We start from the raw sequence: 24476 nt of genomic DNA on the forward strand, positions 1-24476 counted from the left end.
GAACTTGCTTTTACACAGCATGTCGTCCAAAATGGTTGCTGTAAACCTGTCGGGCCTCAAGTGATCGTTCACTGCATTCAAACAGAGGTCCAATTAAACTAGGATCACCTACCTCAAATTTTCTAGAAGTTTTGTATAAACTGGAATCTTTGGGAGATAAAGAATATTTAATATCTTTGCCACAGTATTGTGCCTGTTTTAATCATTGATTTGCATTATTTCTGAAGGTTACACAGTTATGTTTTGAGGTACTTCCCATCATCTCGGCATAAGTACCAACGCTCCCCAATGTGTACGTTTTGGCAACTGTTTAATTTCTTTTTAAAGTAAATCAATCAGATTCTTTGAGGTTTTTGGCCTAAAATTCCTATGCAGAGGTTTTTCCACATTATTCAAAACAAATAAAAATATGGCAGCAAACTTAACTCATGTTGCAACAGCTCTTAACTTCGGTTGCATATCTAAAAACAAAGCTACATTTTTCTTATTCTAATTTGATTTCCCCCCCTAATATTTTATAGGTGCAGCGAGAGCTAGCAGCTGTTATTGCTTTGAAAGCAAGGAAGTCTGGTGAGTAGTCTTTCATGGGGCTGGAGGAAGGTTCAAATTATTTGGGGATATTTCACATGCCGTGTGGTGGTGAGCAGTTGAATGTAACTCAGGAAGCTTTGGTATAGAATGCAGAAAGGTATCTGCGTTTGTTTTTTAAACATTATTTATTCTACCATCAAAATAGCACAGGTGTGTGTGTGTGTGTTAGTTCTTTAAAATTTCACTGCCTTGCTTTATTTCCTACTTCAAGGAAAAATGGAATTGAAAATTAAAAATACATTTGTTGTCCACTGCAAGCATGGAAAAAGTCTAGGTTCCCAGCAAAAGAAAGCAAGCCACATTGCATTACCTATCATAATGACAGAGGAAAATAAATTATATAATGGTGGTCTCTTTTTTTATATTTTTCATCTCAAAGTAACTTCTTATAAAAATAATTGAATTGTCTAATAACATTTAATAGCAGGCGTTTTTCATAGGGACTGATTGTGTGGCTCTGATTCCTAATACCTTAGGAAGCAATCTGTGGATGTAATAAGTGGAAAGGAAAAGGGCGCTTTCAGATACATCTTGAGGAGAGAAAGCCATGCTCTGCTGAAATTCAATATGAAATAGAGACTCAATGAGGTAGAAAAAACTTGCTTTGAAAGGAGGAATATCAGGAGGAGGCATCCTTTGCTGTTCAGAGGCAGAAGGTCAGTGCTGAATGGAAGGGACAAAGAGGCAGGAGGTACTTCTTAGATAATGTTAAACTAGAGTGAGACTTTTCAGGTGAAGACACTATGACCAAATCAAAGAGTTGCCAAAGTTAGAAGAAGTAAGCAGAACAGAAATGTCTTCAGAACAGAAATCATACATTTTACATCTTTCTTTTTCTAGGTAGAAACTCTAAAAATTTGCTTTTCTCTCAGTGACCTTTGGAATGAAACACACTTTAGTAATTGTTATGTTTATACTGTATCTTCATTGACTTGGCTGATGTAGAGGATGCAGAGACTAGATGCTACAAAGTTGGTGGAGAAGAGATGCAAGGAACAGTGATCTGGACCCACAGAGCTGGGGCAGTGAATAGGGCTCCTACTAGAACAGCATTAGATCATGGGTTTTTGCATAGGTGGAGGCCAAGATGGAGAAAGGACACCAGTATAAAGGTTGTAGGAGGGAAGTCTTAGAAATAAATTGTGCTAGAGCTGTTGGTTCCTGTAACCATAAGGAGACAAAGCTTACAGGTTGTATGAGTTGGGGTGACAGTGCCTTGGAGGATAGGGATTTTGAAATTTTTAAGTTTCAGAAAAAGTTGGGGAAATAATAAAAAAGATGTACTCTGTCACTGCTGGAGAAAAACAGAGCAAATAAATACAGATGGGGCTGGAGAAGGGGGTTGCTAATTTACACAGCGTGGGATGGGAAGGCCCCTGATAGGGCACATTTGAGCAAAGACCTGAAGTCACTGAGGGGTGAGCTCAGTGGATGCCCAGACAAGAGCATTGGGCAGGGGTGTGCAAAATGTGTTTGAGGAATAGCATGGAGGTGAGAATGGCTGGAACCAAGTGAATGAGGCAAAAAGAGGCAGGTTTCGAATGTCAGGCTAAGAAATTTGAACTCTCTGGAGGTGAAGGGAAATGAAGAGGAGTAAGCAAGACCCACACACAGTAGATTGTGCAAAATAAAAGATTGATATGAAGTTGACATTATTACACCATGAGGTTAACGTGTCTGTTTTCGTTACTTGTTTCATCTGTGGAGCTTGGAATGGGCATAGAACATTGGCAGCGTCTCAGGGACAGAGGGAAACAAATACACCAAGCATGTGGACATAAATTCATAGCTTTTCAGAAAAGCATCTTTTCAGTACGTTCTAGGATAGTTGCTCTATAACCCAGTAACTCCATGATTGGAGGTCTAGCTTTGGGCATAATCAGAGATGCATGTGAAGATTCAGTAGATGAAATCTATCTCATTGCTTTTTTTCACAGTAAGAAATTAGAAACAACCCTTAAGTTCCCATAATAGAGACCTGATGAAATTGATAGATCAACGTAATGGAATGTTAAACAATTTTTTAAATGATATTTTGAAGAATTAATACAGTGGAGAAAAATGTGTTCAGTGAGCATGTATTACTTGTCTTTTATAATGAAAATAGCTTCTTTTTTCCTTATTAGTATAGCATAGCCATTGAAAACACTTTGGTAATACATGAATGTAGGAAGAAGAAATTGAAAAATCACCCATCATCTCACTAACACAGATAACCAATAATACTCCTTTCTGCATGTATTTCCAGACATTTCTCTATTAATATGTAGGTATTATATATAATATATGTAGATTTTATATTATTGTATGTAATATATGCAGACTTTATGAAAGTGAGGTCATCTTACATGTGCTCTTTTATTAAGTGATAATTGTATCTTCATGTGCAGTTGCAATAAATAATGAGGGATCACAGGTTCCCTTTACGCAGCTCCCCGCAACGGTGACATCCTGTACAACTCAAGTGCCGTATCACAATCAGGATATTGACATTGATACAAGACATTTACATCACCAAAAGGATCTTTCATGTTTGTCTTTTACAGCTACACTGACTTTCCTCCTACCCCTGTTTCCTCTGTAACCTCTGCAATCATCAATCTGTTCTCTATTTCTATAATTTTGTTATTTCAAAAATATTGTAGAAATGGAATCAAACAGCATATAAGCTTATAGGAGGGGCTCTTTTCACTTCTGTAATTCTCTGAAGATTTATTCAGGTCGTTGTGTATATCAATGGTTTATTCCTTTTTATAACTGAATAGTATTCCATCATATGAAGGTCCTACACTACGTGTAGCCATTCACCCACGAAGGGCATTGGGGTTGTTTCCAGTTTGGGCCATTACGAATGAAACTACACGTGCAAGTTTTTGGGTGAACGTAAGTCTTTATTTCTCTGGACTAAATGCCCAGGAGTACAATTGCTGGATTGTTTAGTAAGTGCATGGTTTTTTTTTTAAGAAACCGCCTAACGATTTTCCAGTGTGGCTGTACCATCTTACGTTCTCACTAGCAATGTGTGTGTGATCTGGGTTCTTGCATCCTTGCCTGCATTTGATATTGTCACTATATTTTAACCATTCTAACAGCTGTGTAGTGGCACCTCACTGTAGGTTTAGTGTGCATTTCCCTAATGGCTGGTCTTTTCATGTGTTCATTTGCCACCTGAATGTCATCTTTGGTGAAATATCTGTTCATGTATTTTGCTCATTTTCTAATTGGATTGTTTGGGGGGTTTTTTTATTGTTGAGTTTTGAGATTTCTTTATTCTAGATACCAATCCTTAGACAAATATTTTCTCCCAATCTATAGCCTGTCTTTTCATTTCCTTGTCAAAGTCTTTCACAGAGCGAAAGTTTCTAATTTTGGTGAAGTCCTATTTATTAATATTTTTTAATGGGTCATGTCTTTGGGTGGAGTCTTTGTCTAGTCCCAGATGCCAAAGATTTTCTCCTGGGTCTATTTTTCCTTAAAAGTTTTTATAGTTTTATGTTTTACATTTGAGTTCACGATCCATTTTGAGTTAGTTTTCTTTTTTTTTAAGCTCTTTATTGGAGTATAATTGCTTTACACTGTTGTGCCAGTTTCTGCTGTACAACAAAGTGAATCAGCTGTGTTTATACATATATTCCCATATCCCCTCCCTCCCACCCTCCCTATCCCACCCCTAGGTCATCACCAAGCATCAAGTTGCTCTCCCAGCAGCTTCCCACTAGCTATCTATTTTACAGCTGGTAGTGTATATATGTCAATGCTACTCTCTCACTTCAGCCCAGCTTCCCCTTCGCACCCCCCCCCCCAAGTCTGTTCTCTACATCTGCATCTTTATTCTTGCCCAGTCACTTGGTTCACCAGTACCATATTTTTGGATTCCATATATATGAGTTAGCATACAGTATTTGTTTTTCTCTTTCTGGCTTATCAGTTAGTCTTTCTATAAGGTGTGAGAATTATGTCAAGATTCTTTTGTTTTTATTTTGACTTATGAATGTCCAATTTTTCCAGCACCATTTATTGAAAAGACCATCTTTCTTCTATTGAATTGCTTTTGCTCCTTTGTCAAAAATAAGTTGGGTATTTTTTTGTGGGTGTATTTCTGGATTCCCTGTTCTGTTCCATTGAACAGACTCCATTGATATCTACCAATACTAGTCTTGATGACTATAAGTCCACTTTTTATAGGATTCATTTCCATGCATTAATATAGCTGTGTATAATATTTTTTGTTGTTTTGGGGTTTTTTTGTTGCTTTTAAAAAAAGTTTAATTTTATTTTTATTTATTGGCTGTGTTGGGTCTTCATTGCTGTGCGCAGGCTTTCTCTAGTTTCGGCAAGCAGGGGCTACTCTTTGTTGTGGTGCGCAGGCTTCTCATTGCAGTGGCTTCCCTTGTTGCGAAGCATGGGCTCTAGGCATGCAGGCTTCAGTAGTTGTGGCATGTGGGCTCATTAGTTGTGGCTCGCCGGCTCTAGAGCACAGGCTCAGTAGTTGTGATGCACAGGCTTAGTTGCTCTGCAGCATATGGGATCTTCCCGGACCAGGGGTCGAACCTGTGTCCCCTGCATTGGCAAGTGGATTCTTAACCACTGTGCTACCAGGGAAGTCCCTAGCTGTGTATCATTTTTATTAGCTGTTGTACATTTATATCAATGCCATAGAACTTATTAACTAGTTCTTTGTTATATGTTTAAGTTTTTAATAGTTTTCCTATTATAAGTGATAATAGAAGGGCCTGAAGATATATTCTTATGTATATCTTTTTGCCCTTTTCCAATTATTTTCTCATCATATTACTAAAAATGGAATAGCTAGGTCAGTAGCTTGGTATGGATAGTGTTAAAGTTTTGTTTTTCATGTTTAAGACTTTGTCATCTGGAATTTATTTTTGTATATGGTGTCAGGTAGAAATCCAGTTTATGTTTTCCATATGCTAAGCTAGTTATCCCAGCAGTGTTCATTGGATATGATGCTGACTCCATTTTATATAAAGTTTATATATAGATGCTTGAATTTATTTCTGGTCTCTGTGTACCTTTGATCTATTTGTTCCTTTGACTACACTTTCCTCTTTGAATTACCAAAACTTTATAATAAGATTTTTGGGAGATTAAAGGGTAAAGCAAGTTTCTTTTTATTTTCCTCTTCTCTTCATAGTTTTATTTTGTCAAGTTCCATGAAAACCCCTATAGGGATTTTTTAAAGTATTTTGAATTTATAGGTCATTACATAAACTTGACACTTTGGAGATAAGTATTTCCATTCATAAACCTAGGATATCGTTCCATTTTTCTCAGATCTTCAGTACTGTCTTAAAAATTTCTCCTGAAAGCTTTGTACATTTTTTTGCTTGATGTAGTTTTTGGTACCTTGTAGTTTGGGTTACTATTATAAACTAACTTTTTAAAAAAAAAGTCATCCTCATCTTATATCGTGAAGGTTTCTCATTCTTTGTCTTTCGTGGCACTTTTCTTGAAATAAACGTTACCTTTTAGAGCAGTTTCAAGTTCACAGAAAGATGGCGCAGCAAGTACACATCCCGTCCACCCCGTCTCCACATGCACAGCCCCCTTCCTGCCGTCATCTCAGAGGGGTTCGTTTGTTATAATCAGTAACCTATACTGACACCATATTATTATCCACAGCCCACAGTTTACTGCAGGGCTCACTAACTGTACGGTACATTGTATGTGTTTGGACTAAGGTATAATAGCATGTATTTATCATGATAATATCATACAGAATAATTTCACTTCGCTAAAAATCCTGTCTTTACCTCTTTGTGCCTCTCTTCCCCCATCCCCTGGCAGTCACTCATCTTGTTACTGTCTCCATAGTTTTGCCTTTTCCAGAATGTCATAGACTTGAAATCATACAGTACGTAGCCTTTTCAGATTGGCTTTCTTCACTCCGTAATAGGCATTTAAGGTTCATCCCTGTCTTTTAATGGCTTGATAGCTGATTTCTTTTTAGCACTGAATAATATTCCATTGTCTGGATGTACCACAGTTTATGTATTTGTTTGCCTGCTGAAGGACATCTTGATTGCTTCCAAGTTTTGGCAGTTATAAATAAAGCTGGTATGAACAATCTGTGTGTAGGTTTTTTGTGTAGTTTTCAACTATGCACACATAGTTTTCAACTATTTTGGGTAAACAGCAAGATATGTGATTTCTGGATCATATGGTAAGAGTATGTTGACTTTTGTAAGAGGCTGCCAAGCTGTCTTCTAAAGTGGCTGGACCATTTTGCATTCCCACCAGTAGTGAATAGAGTTCCTGTTGCTCTGTATCTTCACCAGTGTTTGTTGTCAGAGTTGTTGTATATTTTGTTGTTTTGATTTGCATTGGTGACATGTGGATGAGGAACATCTTTTCATGTGTTTATTTGTTATCTTTATATCTTCTTTGGTGAGGTGTCTGTTAAGGTTCTTTGACCCATTTTTTAGTCAGGCTGCTTGTTTTCTTACTGTTGAGTTTTAAGAGTTCTTTGTGTATTTTAGATAACAGTCCTTCCTCAGATGTGTTTTGCAAATGTTTTCTCCCAGTCCGTGGCTTTTATTCTCATCCTCTTCACATTGTCTTTGAAAGAGCAGAAACTTTTAATTTTTTTTATCTTTTTTTTAAAGAACTTTTATTGAGATATCATTGACATACAATAAAATGCATATATTTAAAGTGTGCAATTCGATTTTTTTTTCTTATTCGTACAGAAGCTTTTAATTTTAATGAAGTCAAGCTTATCTTCCTTCTTTCTTTCTTGGACCCTGCCTTTGGTGTTATAGCTAAAAAGTCATACCATATCCAAGGTAATCTGGGTTTTCTTCTGTTACATCATAGAAATTGTATAGTTTTGCGTTACATTAAGTCTGTGATCCACTTTGAGTTAATTTTTGTGAAAAGTGCAAGCTCTATGTCCAGGTTCTTTTTGTGTGTGTGTGGATATCCAATTGTTGCAGTTGTTGAAAAGACTATCCTTGTTGTATTGTATTGCCTTTGCTCCTTTTTCACAGATCACTTGACTGTATTTGTCTGGGTTTATTTCCGGGCTGTCTCTTCTGTCCCATTGACCTATTTGTCTGTTCTTTCACCAGTACCACACCGTCTGTATTCCTGTAACTTTATAGTAAATGTTGATGTGGGGTAGTGTCAGTCCTCCAACTTTTCCTCCTTCAACACTGAGTTGGTTATTCTGGCGCTTTTCCCTCTCCGTATATACTTTTGAATCAGTTTGTTGATCCACATCTCTTATCTTTTCTAGTTGGTTATTTTTTGCTGTTTGAGAAGTCATGCTTTGGTGCGTACTAGCAAAAGTGTTGAACGCAAATGAATTCCAATAGCTTGTTTGAAAACTATCTTGAATTTTCTGTGTGGGCAAATACAGCATCTGTCAATTATGACTATTTTATCTCTATCTTACCAATCCATGTAGCTTTTTTTTTTTCCCTCATACTATTTCATTAGTTAGGGTCCTGTGATATAAGTTGAATAATAAAATGATAGTTGGCATTCTGATGTTGTCCCTTACAAAATTAAATGTTTTCTGATTAGAAAAGTAGTGTAAGCAAAGAAGATCATTTTACAGCAAAACAGATTTCTGTCCCATGTCCCCCAAATCACAACAAGTTTGCGAAACAGTCTAGGGGCAAAAATAACCGGCGAGGTGATATTACAATATTCAAAGAGTTCAAATATGGAAATAAGGAGATACCCACCTGATTCACCCCACACTCTCCCTGCTTCAGCTGTCGTTGAGAGTGGATGAAAAGTATAGTGGCAAATTATGGGAGCCTAAGTCATAGGTATTGCTTTCACTCCTTTATCAGATTCTAACTGAGCACCTACTGTATGCCAGGGACACTGTAACGCATGAGGGTACAAATGGTTAGTAAGGACCAATAAGGCTCCTGCTGTTTTTAAATCACAATGTATGTTTCATAAGTAAAAAACATTGAATCAATAGCTGTCTGAAAAAGCAAAATGTGTTACCGAGTAGTTAGGAAGTGATAAAATGAAGAACTGTTAAGCACTGCCTTAAATAGAATTTTAGCTGCAGAATGGTACTTTTTGTAGATGCTCACTGTTGTTTTGTAAAACTATTGAGGTTTTTTTTTTTTTTAAGGAAGAAGCAAAAGAAGCTGGTATGTGTCTAATAAAAAAAGTATTAAAATGATAGTTGGCACATCTGGGGCTTGACAGAAGGAATTGATTACCCTAATACCCTAATGTCTTGCAGTAAAACTGTTAATTAGGGCTCAGGTGGTCATGCCAGATTTCTGTCTCACTGTGAAGGACTATTAAGACAGAAATTAGTATAAAGAAAAAGTTTTTGGTTTCAGCTCACCATACAAACAGAAACAGAAATGAAAGTAACTGCCAATCAGTAGAGTATATAAATGATTCAAGGCTCTAGCTTAGTAAAAAATCCATTTTGTTGTAATTTTCTAAGAGGCCATTAGGATGTGCCTTTAAACAGTTTTCTCCTGTAAATGCTATCGTTAGTGAACATGCATAGCATTTTAAGGCTTCACAAGATTTTAAAAAATTAGCACAGATATCCTTGCACTTCTTTCTTTTTTGTTGAATCACTTATTCTACTGCTAATTGTTTACCAATTAGAGTCTTGGGAGATATGTTTCTTCCCCCTTTCAAGGGAATCCACAACCAAAGCACATTTAGGTTTCATTATCTTCAGATCACATGAAATTTGTGCCATGGTGGGCTTCTGTTTCTGGAAAGCCAGAAATCTCACATGGGTAAAGTTCCTTGGCGGTTTCTATATTTCACTCTCTTTGCCTAGCCCGCATCTAGTTACGTGTTTTAAAACAAAGTAGCAAGGATATTTATGTTTGGAAAAGCAAGAAGGGGTTCTAGCTCTGTTTATACCATTAAATGTCGTTGTGACTTTAGTAAAATGATTCCAGTTTGTATCATGGGAGGATGGGGGGGTTGGGTGTAGAATGTGGGAACCTTAGAGACTCCTTCCAGCTCCAATATTTAATTATAACAATGAGTATTTTCATTAATTTCCTTCGTTACCCTTAATGGAGTCACAACCTAGGGAATATTTTATTCAGGACTCTTTTAGGTACAAGTGAGAGGAAACAAGCTGACAACCACAAAGAGAATTTATTGGCTCAGGGAGTCTGTGGAGTTAATGTCTCAGCAGAAAGAAAGAACCTCTTTCCTGGTAGGTCCGACAGCAGTCTTGGTGGGGACCTCGCTGAAAGGTTGAAATGCCCATCTCTGGAGCAGGGAAGTGTGGTTGGAGGGGAGGGTAGAGAGGTTAAGTCAGCCCCCCACGAGACCCAGGGACTGAGGCTAGGGCAGGTGTGGTTCCCCAGAGGAAACCAGCAGAAGAGGGAACGGCTACCAGGCAGGGTGCTCACCGCAGGAGGAGTTGTTTGCATTGTCCCACTGTCAGGATTTACAGGGGAAGTATCCTGCCTGAGAGCACACAGGCTGGAAAGGCTGCAGCCAGAATGCAAACCCAGGCTTTCCAGCACCCAGTCTCTGGTTTTTCCAACTACACCATGTCTCCTCCCTTGTTAGGAATTTTCTGGATTATGGGGAGTAAAGATGTGATTTGTGAAAAGGAGAAGAATAGAGTGAAAACTGACATTTTTCAAGCAGCAGATAGTAGCTTTTTTTTTTTTTTTTTTCCCTCCTCTTTCTCATATAAATCACCCAGGGATTCAGGTTTAAGTATTATTTTTCTACCAAGATTTATTATTTCTTTGGGGTATTAAAATATGTATGACATAAAATTGTATAAAATGGTTTCACCTGTTGTATTTAGTTTTAGGTTTTAAGAAACATTATTATTTTTAATAGGCCAGAAAGGATGAGAGGGAAGGCAGTGTTTTACACCCTTGCTATCTTGTTTCTCCTAGCCTTAGAAATCCTTGTCTTTGTTCCATCACCTTTGAATCCTATATTCAAGCTTAAATAGGCATTGGAATGGGTATGTGATTTCTACAAGCTGATTATTACTGTTTGCTATACCCTGGACTGTGCATGTGTGAAGCATTCCAGCAGGCGACCCCTGCATCTGGTAATCACGGTGGACCCCTCAGACGAGCGGAGGGCCTTTTATCACCCTGAGAGCCTGGCTAAATTCCCAGCTCTGAAGATCCACTGTTGGTAACAACCACGGGTCTCCAGTAACACGTTGTAGGGACTTTAGGAGTTTCAGGCTCCCTTCTTAAGTATGTGTCTGTGCGATTGGGGGACGTCATTGTTGACAGGAAGCTCTGCAGTGAGGTTTGAGGTCTGACACAATTGAAGACACATATTCTCCTTCAGGGCAGAAGCTTCCCGAAGACAAGACATCCCTGTCACTTTGTCATGAGAAATGAAATAGATGGACTGATTATTTTTAACAGTAGAGACAGGCTTTTCCTTTTGCACATTTAGAAGAAAAAAATAACCATTAAGCCTATGGAATTGCTCCAACTCTTACAGTCCTCTAACTTTTTACTTTTTAGTCGATAGATTCTTCTTTTAATGTAGCGCAGTGTTTTACTTCATCCTTATCCTCTCGTGAACACATTGCTCATATATAGGAGAATACAGAATAAAATGAGATTTTAGAGTATAGATGGTAATGATAAAATTAAGGGCCAGCAAAGACAGACTTAGGCGCTGGTATATGTATCGCTATCTGAGACTCCTTCTACCTTTCTGGTTTCCTGTGATTAACTTGTTATTGAAAAATTTAAATGCTCTTAAAAGTAAAAGCTGTAGTAATCCTCTCAAATAGTTTTTTTCATCTAATCTCTGTAATGAATAGAGAGTAATAATGAATGTTCAAGCTAGAAAATACTAGTTTATAATGGCAGAAGTCTGTTGGCTGTATTTTAAGCAATTAAGATATTATGCTTAATTTTTAGGGATATTTTCAACCATTAAAATTTTCCACGTCTTTCCTAGCCTGTCCTCATAGGGTGCACCTTGTCCTCTCAGAATTGACATTTCCACACGGTGTGTGTTGTGTCCTTTTTTTCCTCCTCTGCCGCCTCCTGGACGCTGTGCTGGCAGCGGCCGTCACCCTTGTTCGTGGTCAGCGCAGACCCACACCGATTGTCTTGTTAGTCCCACTTACAAATGTGCTATTTAGCTTTTGTCAACCGAGAGGAAAGAAGTAGCATGTGTTTTCCCCGAAAATAATCAACACAACATTCTGGTCTTCCTGATTGATTGATGATCTAGGATGTTTTCCCAAGAAGAGAGAGCTTTGCCTAACACCACGCTGATTGTTGAAGTTTGTGAAGTCTAGCCCCGTCTTCGGTGCTATAATAACCCCTTGTTCTAACATGTCCAGAGACTGGTCTTCTGCTTGCTGACGGATTTCGTACATTCACATCCCATCTCCACCGGGGCATGTTCTTACTGAACAGTGATCAATTCAGTGGTCGACAGGTTGTAGCTTCCTTTTTAATTTAACGGCATAAAACCATAATAAGAGTCTTGAAACAGTGATTGTCAGTGCAGTGCAAAGTTAAAGGTTACTTGAAAATGTAAAAATCTTACAATCCAGAAAATAACAGCATTGGTAAAAGCCAGGAGCAACTGAAAATACACGAAGCAGATGCTTTGTAAATTTTTCCCCAACTCTCCCACTGGGATACCAAGAAAATTGCCTTAAAAAAAAAAAGCCTGTGACACTGTCTTTGTAATTAGAGCTATTAAGTCGAAATGATAAATAACCGTTCAGTGACATACAATAAAAGAAAATAGCCCTTTGCCGTGGTTCCTCTTGAATAACAAGAGGTCTGAGAGTATCCAGCATAGGAAGTTGGACTCCTTTAACCCTGAGGATTGCGTAGAATTTAGGAAATTAGAAAGCAAGCCAGGATGCTTTTTTCTGTCATCCTTTCACCTGTCGTGTCCATGAGGAGAGTAAATGGAACTGATTTGCCAGCGAGGTGAATAATTTTAATAACCACAGCAGAGTGTGCTCGAGAGTGCAAGGTTTAGAGGCCTCTGCTTGAAAAAAACGCACTGCAGGGGCACGTCGGTGGTGGTGGGTAACGTTTATAAGGCCCAGTAGACAGAAGTATTTATCACACTAAATGGGAGCTTGTTCCCGTTTTAGGAAATCAGATACTGGGAAGGAGAACTGAGCACTGAGGCTCCCTAGTCTCATGTGGTCCAGGCCAATGATTTTACGTCATTCAGATTCCTACCTGTTATTGCCTGTGTTTTATACAGTTGGCCAACCCTTGGGAAACAGTTTCCTGAGGTTTGGAACAGAGAGGTGGGTAGAAGGTGGGAGAGAGGAATGAATGGGAGACTCCAGTTTTCTATTTGAGTGCAGAAAAAACGGCTGCTAGCACTGCAGCTCCTGGGAACATATTTTCTGTGAGGAAACTAGACAAGTGTAATGAGTGTACCCTGTACATAAATTCAATATGAGTTCTACACCCAAGGTCAAATGAAAGTTAATGACCATTTGCACACCAGAGATCTGAGACCCACATTTTATTTCTTTCGCATAATGACAAAAAAAAGGAGAGCAATTTATATTTAAATTGCTTTAAATTTCAAAGCGTAAACACAGAGGTCTCCCTGGTACCCTTTTTTCTGCCAGTGAAACTTCCTGGCAGGGCTCGACTTTCATAAAAAATTTAGTCCCATCCCAGGCCAGTTCCCCAGGGTGGACCATTTTTTGTTTTCTGTGGAACAGCCCTGTTCCCATCCTGCTGGCTTAGTGACACCAAATCAGAGCCCAGCAATGCAATCAGGGCCACTTTCTTTAATGATTTAGGTTTTGCATTTGCTGAGCTAATTAGCTGACCGAGGCAACGAATGGGTGTCTTTAATACACTGTTGACAGGGTAGCTTCTCCAGAGCCTGCCAGCTCCTTTGTTCTTGGTCTTCTGGGGCTTGGGAGCTGCTCCCCAGGAAAGCATATGATATATGCCACCCTGCGTCTGGAGGCCAGCCCGAGAGGCTAGTATGCTAATTACGAAGTGCCCCCAAAAGGATGTGCACCCACTTAAAACCCTGTATCTGACTCATTCTGTGGGCTTGAATAAAGGTTAACATTGATGGGGGGGCGGGGCACATGGATGAGGGCAGGGAGGGGGATTGACCTGTGATTGATTCATTTTTACAATTTATAACGTTATGACTGCTTCTCTGTATACCCCTAAGGTACCAAATAAAAGCAGTCTGTAGATGTTTTAAAATATTAACTATTAGAATAGTTAAGGAAATATTAAAAGAAAAAGATGATTGGATAATTAAATGGAAAGCTATATTAATGGCTCAAATGATCTCTTATGAACTAAAATATTCCTTAAGAAGAGGAACCCTTGCTATATGCTGTTTATTTTATAAAATTATGAAATTCTGTGGTCTGGTGAACACAGTCTGCTACCCAAATCTGGCAGTCCTGGGCCTGGTAGCCAGGAAATCTGATTCTTACAGTGGCCAGCGTTCATGCTGGCAAGCCAGTGGCTTCCCCTGCCTCAGTTTCCATTTTTTATAAAAGGAAAGGTTGGGTGTGGATGATGCGGGGGCCCTGCTGGGCCCGCAGGTCAGGTCCGAAGCACCAAGTGCTGGGCAGCTTTATTTCTCTTAAGCACACGTTGCTTGCTGTCTATTTAGTAAGACTAACAACAGCTGATAACTTAGTTCTTTTCCAAACATTTTTAAATTTTTTGACGTTTTCCTTAGTGGAGACCTGCAGAAGGCCCTCTTCCCCTGCCCAGTTCAGGGAATGTTTTCTGCTGTCATTTGTATTGACAAGTCAGAGCTATCAAGGGAAATCTTTGTCTTGGCCACATGACCCAGCTATTGTCCATCAATCGTCGCATTAAAAGTCTAATTGTATAAACAGCCATGAAAATGGAGCTGTTCTCAGTAAAACTGAAAATGACATGGGCGCAGTGCGTGTGTGTATATAAGTTAAATAATGTGCTGTAGTATGTAATGCGGAGCACGCAGTTTCATTCAGCTGAGTTCTGCCAGAAATAGTGATGCCGTTACGATAATGCAGTAAAAATACTGCATTTTACTACTGCAGTGATGGAGATCTGTTTTGGGAATGAGATCGGTGATAGAAATTTTGACCCTGGAGACAATGAAGGCTTATATTGTACAACTTCAGCTTCAGCAATACATTTTGACATAAGTCTTTGGTTGGAGATGAGGAAACAGAGATGGATAGATATTTTAAAAAATAATCCTAAATTTCCTTCTGACCAGTTGCATCAGAATTCCTACTTAACTAAAGAAAATTTTGTTTTTCTAAAGCAGGGCTCCTCAAATTTAATTTGCCTAGTGGTTACCTGCAGCTCTTGTTAATAACTGCTAACTCCTGCCCTGCCACCACCCCACCCCCATTCCAATTAAGTTTGTATGGAGACCCTGGTATCTGAATTTTTAACCAGCCTTCGCTCTCAGGTGATTTAGATGCCATGTTTTGACAGACATGTTCCAAAGTCTGTGTAACCTGCAGTCTCAGAGAGTGAGCTGGTGTTTTATTTTATTTTATTTTATTTTATTTTATTTTATTTTATTTTATTTATTTTACTTTATTTTTTTGAGCTGGTGTTTTATGAAGAGCGTTGGTCCAGTGAACTAAGCATGGTAGAGGGAATTAAAATATTATTTATACTTTTGCTACTAACTCATTTATTGGACAGCTGCCCAACTTTTCAGTGTTTCTTGACCTGAATGGAAATTTTGTCATGGGAATGGTAACAGAATTAACAGTTCTCATGGCATTGGCAATAAAACCTTTGTAAATGAAGAGAATTACTACCAAGCTTTATTTGGTGGGCAGACTCAGGAATAAACAAACACATTCTCACTGACGTGTCTATACGAAACTTACCAGGAAGACATTTGGGCATGGGGACTGGTAGGGGAGGGCTTCCACTAGTTTAAAGAGGAAGTGAATTTAACCTTGGCTTTAAACAAGTGCACCTGAACCACAGTTGTATCTTCATAAATTGCGGGCAGATCCCAAGTTGACAGGACTAAAGGGATTGTCTGGTTCTCCTTTTGCCAAAAAGGGGATAACTTCTATCTGTTAAAAATGCAAATGTTTAACAGAAACAAAGCATTTGCTTTAAGACCTATTAAAATTAATGGAGGAAGTTTACATCTTCTCATGTTATTGTTTTCTGGTAGAAAAATGACTGAGAAATTTCAGATTGAGGTTATCTTTATACCTTTAGGAACAGATGGAAGTTTTTAGAAATGTTGCTCATTTTCCTCTACTCTTACTACAACAGACAGAAAAGCATGACAGATACAATTGCCATCTTAGTTTTTTATGTTCCTATTTTCTTCATGTTGGCTTTTAGTTTTGTTTTCGTGTGTTTGAAAGGCCCATTTTTATATCATAGTTCTGAAGGTAGAGCTAAGTAAAGGTTCTTTTCCTCTGTCTGAGGGGGGCCGTATAGAACAAACACAAATTTATCATATATTAGTAAGAAAACAAATTTCCACCTTCAGGTAGGGGGCATTAGGGGAGATTGGAGACCATTCATAGACCTTGGCAGGGAACCCCTCTTGCTGACGTGGAGGAGGGTATGGGAGGCGTTTTCCCAGTGGCCTGTGGGCCCAGGGGAGTATCTGTCTACCTTGTCTGTTCAGGGAAGGAGCAGATTCCATCATCTGGTCTCACGGCGTTAGACCAGGACACCTAGGCTGTAGGCTTGGACACTGGGCACCTTGGACCCTTCAGTCCTCTCAGAGCCATCACTGAAACTACGCTAACTACAGGTGTGGAATTCAGGCTTATTATTTGTACTTAAATCCAGGTTGTTGAAGCTGCTTCATTTTGCTAGTAACATTAGGCCCACATGAATCAACTAATTTCAGGGTTCGTCGTGTAATCAAATGGACAGTTTCATCCAAAGATTACATGTAGGGAATTCCTTGCTGGTCAGTGGTTAGGACTCTGCACTTCCACAGAAGGGGGCACAGGTTCGATCCCTGGTCGGGGAGTAAGATCCACACGCCTCGAGTCGTGGCAAAAAAAAAAAAAGAAAGATTTATGTGAGTAGTCTAGGTCCCTCCCAGGGAATTTTCCTGGGGCCTGCTTTAGTGCAGCTTTTCATTACCTTGATATTTCAAGAAGGAAGTCAGACAAAAAAAATAACCTGTAGTTTTATCCATTTTATATGAAAAGTCAAAATGCACATCCTTTTACTTGAGAGGAAATATGGCTCCGTGCCTTCCGCGTGAGTGTGAAAAGTCATTTGGGCTGATAGCCAGAGCTGTATCAAAACTTTTTTCTTTCCACATACATCCTGGCTTGATTTTCTTATCTGGTGATCTTCGGAGATTATTTTATTTTATGAGCCATTAGAGCATTTACACGAATCCTCACAAATGGTAATGTAACAGATTGTCAGAATTATTCACCATCGTGAAATATAGATGGGAAATGCTTTGTTCTTCCTGTTTCACAACTACGCTATGCGGTCCTCCCTGCTGCCAGTGAACAATATTTCAGCTGTTTCTGACCTGGACTTGTTTTGTGGTACAGGGTCTGTTCAGGCTGACGGTCCTGCCTGGATCTAGTTTAAATCTCCCCTCTTGGACCACTTGGTTCCTGGCCCGTGGGGGTGGTTGGAGCCCCGTGGTGCCCACGCCGGGGGCTGCTGCCCTGTGGGATTTCCAGCAGCAGCATCCAGGGGCCCGTCTCGGCTGGGTCATCGTCTGGGCCTTCCCGGCTCCTCGGCTCCATGTGTTGCCTCTTGCTGGGGCTGCTTCCCACTGCTTCCCTGCTACGTGCTCCATCTAGCCCCCCCGGCGCTCGTGAGGGCAGGCTCCGTCACAGGCCTCTTCCCCAGGCCGTGGACACACTTCTGAGTCCTTGCAGACTTCCCAGCCAGGGCAAGAAGAGCAACTCTTGCCCTTCCCAGTAAGCTCTGCCCCTTGTCTGCCCCTAGCCTGTGGTGCTTGCTGCCATTCTACTGCGAGTGTGCTGGCACCAGAGTGGAGCTGGGGTAGACTTCAAGGCAGTCTCGCATGTGCCTGTCGGTGTGTAAACCAGCACTCCTGAAGAGGAAAGTTAGAAACTTACACTCAGCTAAAAACAACTCCATGTTTGTTTCGCTTTTGTGAAATATGCTTGCTGCACGGAGAAAAACAGAAAAACAGGATGACCCAACAATCCAATGTAACTTTAAGATGTTCTGCTAAAAAATGGAATGTTCTGCACCTGCTCCTGTAAGTTTCTGTTTGGAAATGTCCATGCTCTGTAAACACATGCACTATAAAAGTAAAGCTCACCCTGAGTTAGGGGCCCAGAACTTTGGAGCGTTAGCTCGTCTGGGGCCGCCGGCTTAATAAACCTGAGTTCTCCCACCCTCCGAGTGTGGTGCTTGGTTTCTCGACCAACCGATTTCTGCAACACCCCCATCCTCAGTGTCCCCTCAACCACCTACTGACCTCAGCCTCCGAGCCCAAGCCCCCCTGGGGGGATCGGGCCCACTGCTCTGATCTTCTCTCTCTGCTGCCTCTTTCCCCTGCCCCACCCACAGTCCACTTGCAGCAACACAGGGCCAGTCCTGACTGTTTCCTTGAGGGGAACAAGCCAGTGGCTTAGCTATCCCAGGAGAGAGAGATCTGAGACTTCCAGAGTTGATTCTTGATGTACAAAGGGAGGTGACATTCTCTACAGATTTTGCCCTTTCAATTCTATTGTCTTGCTGCAAAATTCTGTCTTGAGTGTTGGGATGCAAATATAAATGGCTTCATTTTTTTTTATATTCAAGTTCTTTATTCTTTTTTAATTCATTTTTTTTGAAGTATAGTTGGATTACAGTGTTGCGTTAATTACTGCTGTACAGCAAAGTGACTCAGTTATACATATATATGCATTTTTTCATATTCTTTTCCATTGTGCTTTATCAGAGGATACTGAATATAGTTCCCTGTGCTACACAGTAGGACCTTGTTGTTTATCCCTATTGGCTTTGTTTTTAAGCTCCTTATCTTCTGCCCTACCCCAGCCATAGGTGGGTCTGATTAGGAAAAAGTTTCCATCCACGGATGAAAATGCAATAGGAGAAAGCGCGTTATGCATTTTGTAGCATGAAGTAGTAGCTACCCTTGATTAAGCCCTGACATCTGTCCTTTCCTCCACACGCCCACCCTGTGGGGTCTCGGTTATTGTCATTCCCTTTCACAAGTAATGAAGGTTGGTGAGTTGATACAACTTGACAAAGGTCATGTACTAGAAATAGCATAGAAACCATGCCAGATTTTTTCCCCAAATGTGTAATAAAAGGAAATTTCTTTAAATTTTAGCAGGATAGATTTCAATGAAGGTTAAGAAAAATTTTCAGATCTTCTTTCCTGGCCTGCTCTTGGCCTGTCTGCTCCTTCCTCCTCTCCCCCATGCCCCACACATTGATTGATTGATTGATGGATTGATTGATTGGACTGTTTGATGTCTTTGCTTGTATTTGCAAACACAAGGACTTTTAGGGGATTCCTGGTGGTTCCTCTGTATGTTTTAGAATTTCCCTGTGATGTCAAGGGAAGATTCAGCAGTAGAACTGCTGACAATTCAGGAACAACAACAGAAAGAATGAGCATCATGTGAGTAGCAGAAAGTTGTAATAAACATTATTTTTGAAATGTAGGTTCCTTGTCTACTGTAAAACCTTAGTTAACAAGAGTCTCTGTGTAGATCTGACTTGTTGTGTGTTCTGGTTTACAGTCCCTGAGGCAGAATTTCATAGCTGTGAAAAGCAATTTAGGAGACTCAGGCTCAGTGCTGGTTTACTCCCTTACTGTGAAGTAGTGGCTTCCAGATGCTCATTTTGTTATTCTGGGAAACGGAGCAGAGGGCACCTGCCTCCGGGGCTCGGGGGGTGGGGGAGCGTTAGATGGCCTAAAGCTTGAAGCTTCTCATGGCCTGTAGTTAGGCTTAGAAATCATTTTCTTTTACTCCCTGAGATGAATCTTTTAAAATTTTAATTCCTGAGCGAAACGGTACAGAGTAGTGGAGTGCACTAGGATCTTTTTTTTTTTCTCAAGCTCTTAATTGGAGTTTAATTGCTTTACACTGTTGTGCCGGTTTCTGCTGTACAACAAAGTGAATCAGCTGTATTTATACATATATCCCTATATCCCCTCCCTCCCATGGCTCCTTCCCACCCTCCCTATCCCACCCCTCTAAGTCATCACCTATCATCGAGTTGATCTCCCTGTGCTACGCAGCAGCTTCCCACTAGCTATCTATTTTACATTTGGTAGTGTATATATGTCAGTGCTACTCTCTCACTTCTTCCAGTTTCCCCTTCGCCCCCTACCCTGTGTCCTCAAGTCTGTTCTCTACATCTGCATGTGTATTCTTGCCCTGTCACTGGGTTCATCAGTACCATTCTTTTAGATTCCATATATATGCATTAACATACGGTATTTGTTTTTCTCTTCCTGGCTTACTTCACTGTGTATGACAGACTCTTGGTCCATCCACCTCACTACAGGTAATTCACTTTCAGTCCTTTTTATGGCTGAGTAACATTCCATTGTACATATGTGCCTCATCTTTATCCATTCATCTGTGGATGGGCATTTAGGTTGCTTCCGTGCCGGGCTATTGGAAGTAGTGCTGCAGTGAGCACTGAGGTGCATGTTTCTCTTCGGGTTCTGGTTTTCTCCGGGTTAGGGTCTTTTGTGATGAATGAACGTCTCGCAGTATCTGAGTGTCACTGCTGCTCGTGTCTTTTACCATGTGATTAACCTGAACCTGTCCTGTCCCCAGAACACAGTTCCTGCAAGACACTTAAAAAATGAAAGCCTGTCTGTGTCCTGAGAAGCATGTTGGAGAAAAACTGTTGCTAAGGTTAACTCAATTGTTTTTCATTGAGGTTTTATTTTAGTTGGGTTGTGTTTAAGCCATCCTTGCATTAAAAGAAAACGTGTCTATTTCTGGTACAGTTCCTCATAAGAAGGACAACCAAACAGGCTGCTGGGCTCAGATACTGACGAGCTCTTTATTACCCCCACCAGTGGAGCAAATGTTTATGTTCTAATTAAAGGGTACACTTTGCTCTGGTGAGGTTATCACTTTTCTCTGTTGAATGACTTTTCCATTGGCTGGACATGTGTTCAGTGTTATTCCAAAGAAAACACCTAATAGGTAAAAGCCTATTAAGAAGTGGAGGAGAGGAGGTTTGGAGGGTTGACTCAACCACAAGGCAAAGGCCTAAGAGTTGAAATGGACTCCTCTCTGCCTGAGGGCAGGGATAAATCATGTAGTCAGTAAAGCTGCAGGGAAGCAGCCAGAGTCCCTCTCGGTGGCTTGAGCTGCCTCCAGCCAAGTGTGCGGATCGTGGAGCGTCTGATGGGGGAGATGGCAGTGATTTTAGCCTCCGTACTCTAGATTTATTATGTTGTCTGAGTGCTGTGAATTTCCAGAATATCAGGACACCTATATTCAAATGTTAATGAAAGTAATAACATTTCTTTCGTGCAGCAAACATTTATCATCTGCTCTGTACAAATCCGTGGGTTGGGAAGCATGGCTAGAGTTGGAGGGGAGGGGATGTGTAGGAGAGCTTAAAAATAAGTACACCATCATGGCTCTGATTTTCAAGGAGACTGAAGTCCTAGTGGAAAATTCAAGTCAATTCTTGCTTAGATTGTTTGTGATTAATGTCTCATTTTCTTTGTTTTAGGTCTCACTCCTCTTCAATGCATTTTAAACAATTTAAATCTTCCTGGCATATTGGAGCAGATAAAGAGTCAGACATGCATACTTAACTGTCTCCTCTCCTGACTTCCCTGTGTACTTCTGGGCAAGCTGTTTAGCATCTCTCAGCCTCAGTTTTCCCGTCTGTAAAATGAGAATAATCATAATAGCGCTTGGAATCTGATTAAGAAGGCCCACCATAGGCCTGCCCAGTACCATCACTGGGATGACAGATATATGATCTCATTTAACTCAGGTTTCTATATGAAATGAATTGAGTAACTGTTAAAATGTAAACAGATTCTGCTTTGGCCACAGTGGTTGTCATATCTATTGGAAATGTGTTCTTGCTCCTTGCTGGGTCTGAGTATCGCTGATGAGGGCTCTTGTGAACATAAACTCGTTGCTGAAGGTGCACCACGGCAGCTCAGCCACCTGTAGATGTACTAGGCTTTGGCTGGCAGTTAGTGATCGTTGTGAAACCAAATCTTGCATCAAGTGTGGCTGGATTTGGGCAACAGGATTTATCCATGTATATAATTTACCTCTCTCCTTACTAAGTGTGTTGGAAAATCACCTGTGGGAAGGATTAAGAATTTAAGAGGTCAAAAAAAATGACCAAATGAGACAGTTCAAAAGAAGTAAATTGTTAAATTCCAGCAGGTGGCATTCACCTTTTATTAAGAGAAACTGAGTTTCTCACTAGCCCTACTAAGAAAGTACTGAATAGGTATTTAACAAATGTTGGCATGAAGAAGTATTAAATTATTAACCTGCCCACAGTGGCCACATCTGTCAGTGCAGCCTTGCCAGTACCTCTTCCAGGGGGTATGGAAAAGGTTACCTGGATAGTCCACGTTAAGAGCCTGTGTCTCAAATATAGGAAGAGTTCAAGAGCTAGACACATGTAGCGTAGTGATGGTGGTACTTCCTTTGCTCGCATCGCCCCACTTGCTACTAAATGACTTCCAAGTTCCTCAGCCTAACATCCAAGGCCAACTCACTCTTCCCCATTGTTCTCTAGTATTTCCCAACACCGTCCTGTTCCCTGTCTCACATCAGGTCCTGTGCTTTTCTCCACCGTATGTCTGTTTATGCCAATTCTCACCTAAACCGCCTTTCCTCTCCACCTCGTTCACATGTCAAAATTTACCTTGCCCTTGAAGTCTCTTTCATAATCTTACCTCTCCCTCAAACTGGGTGTGACATTTTATTCTGTTTCTATCATCTGTTTGTTTCTGAATTGGTTACCTTTGTTCAGTTTAGTAGACCAATACTCAGCAGCACAGTTTCTAGAAGTTATTCTCTCCCCTTGGGGATTCGTGATGTAGATTAGTAAAGAGAGATGTTTGCTTAGCTAGTTATAAAACACTAAGATGAAAAAACATAATTGTATAGAAAAAGAGCTTTGTTAGGCCAGGAAGGCAGGACTCCTCATTTTGTTGAGGGACAGGGGTACAGGTCTTGAGGATGTGGAAGGATTCTCACTAGAGGGATGGGGTTTGAGCTGGAGAGCCCGGTGGACAAGGATTTCACCTGGTGAAGGTGGCAACAAAGGCACTCCAGGCTAGAAATAAAGAAATGTGTGTGGTGCACCTGGAAGAGTATGAGACCCGAATGCCCAGCCTTCAAGGCCAGGTTGAGACTTCAGCCTGAATGATGGCCAGTTGTTTTTAATTAATTAGTTAATTAGTTGGCTGCGTTGGTGCTTCATTGTTGCACGCAGGCTTTCTCTCGTTGCGGTAAGTGGGGGCTACTCTTCATTGTGGTACGTGAGCTCCTCATTGCAGTGGCTTCTCCTGTGGAGCACGGGCTCTAGGTGCGTGGGCTTCAGTAGTTGTGGCACATGGGCTCAATAGTTGTGGCGCACAGGCTTAGTTGCTCCGCGGCATGTGGGATCTTCCCTGACCAGGGATCAAACCCATGTCCCCTGCATTGGCATGAGGATTCTTAACCACTGAGCCACCTAGGAGGTCCCTGATGGCCAGTATTTAATAGAGATGGGAACGCAGGTGTCAAAGCTGTCAAACCTGCACATGCCTGGGTTAAGCCCTACTGCATCAGGGACACAGGGATGAGGCTGTGGGGTCTGAATTGGTATTGAGCTCCCTTGTGACTGTCATGTTCACCAAGTGGCGAGAAGCAGGAATCGAAAAGGATGGGGGGTGTGGCAGGATCAGACTGGCAATTTGGAAGTGGAACAGCTGGGTGGAGAATGGATTGAGGGAGAGGCTGACTGAGAGGCTGTGGCAGCGGCCCCAGTGAGAGGTGTCGGGGTCATGTGCTGTGACAGTGGCCGGGAGGAAGAGGGATAGAAACATTTCAGAGGTAGAAGTGACAGGATCTAGTGAGAGATGGATGTGATGGCTGAGGGGAAGGAAAATATGAAGATGCCTGGTGGCCATCTGAACTCAAGTACAGACCCCAAGAGGAGGAAGAGGCTTGTGAGATACAGTGAGGATGATGCCTGTAATTTCAGAACTTTGTGTCCTGACATCCTATTAAATAGGTGACTCTTTCTAGAGGGCAGAGCTGGTACCACTGCACCTATCACAGCAGCTTGTACGGAGCCAACACGTGATGGTCTGTAGAATGAACACTCTCAGCATGTAACCGGAGATGTGGGCCCAGAACTCAGAGAAGAGGGCAGAGATGGAGACACAGATGTGGGAATAACCCACATAACAGGGAAAGCTGAAATCACAGCAACAGATAAGATCACCGAGGAAAGAGGCAAAGAGAGAAAAGAGAGCCTGCAGGAAACTTGCATTTTCGGAGAGTTTCAACAGGATAAGGACCCAGAAGAGAGTTTTAAAACAACAGTCTCAAGTTCAGCTGACAGGCTGAACAGATTGGGACAGAGATACAGTGGTTGTTGGTCAGCTTTCAAGGTGAAGTTCGAAGGGCACTGACTAGGCCAGATTCTAATAGTGAGGCGTGGGGGGGTGGTAAATTGGTGCAGCCACTATGGAAAACAGTATGGAGGATCCTCGACAGATTAAAAATAGAACTACCATGTGATCCAGCAATTCCACTTCTGGGAATATATCCAAAGGAAATGAAAACACTAACTTGAAAAGATACCTGCACCCCCTTTCATAGCAGCATTATTTATAACGTCCAAGACGTGGAAACAGCCTAAGTGTCCATTGATGGATGAATGGATATAGAAAAAAACCAAACTCATAGGAAAAAGACATCAGACTTGTAGTTA

General features: G+C 40.9%; 1 protein-coding gene across 3 annotated transcripts in view; it reads left to right on the top strand.

The window, feature by feature from the left end:
• RAPGEF5 (Rap guanine nucleotide exchange factor 5) overlaps positions 1 to 24476 on the top strand; it is a 231250-nt gene that overhangs the window by 92595 nt on the left and 114179 nt on the right. For all 3 annotated transcript variants that reach the window (XM_057730812.1, XM_057730810.1, XM_057730811.1), the window contains exon 7: positions 522 to 570. In XM_057730812.1, coding sequence (XP_057586795.1) covers positions 522 to 570 — 49 coding nt within the window. The remainder of the gene's footprint in view (positions 1 to 521; positions 571 to 24476) is intronic.

Source organism: Hippopotamus amphibius, chromosome 4, assembly GCF_030028045.1.
Source record: "Hippopotamus amphibius kiboko isolate mHipAmp2 chromosome 4, mHipAmp2.hap2, whole genome shotgun sequence".
Classification (NCBI taxonomy): Eukaryota; Metazoa; Chordata; class Mammalia; order Artiodactyla; family Hippopotamidae; genus Hippopotamus; species Hippopotamus amphibius.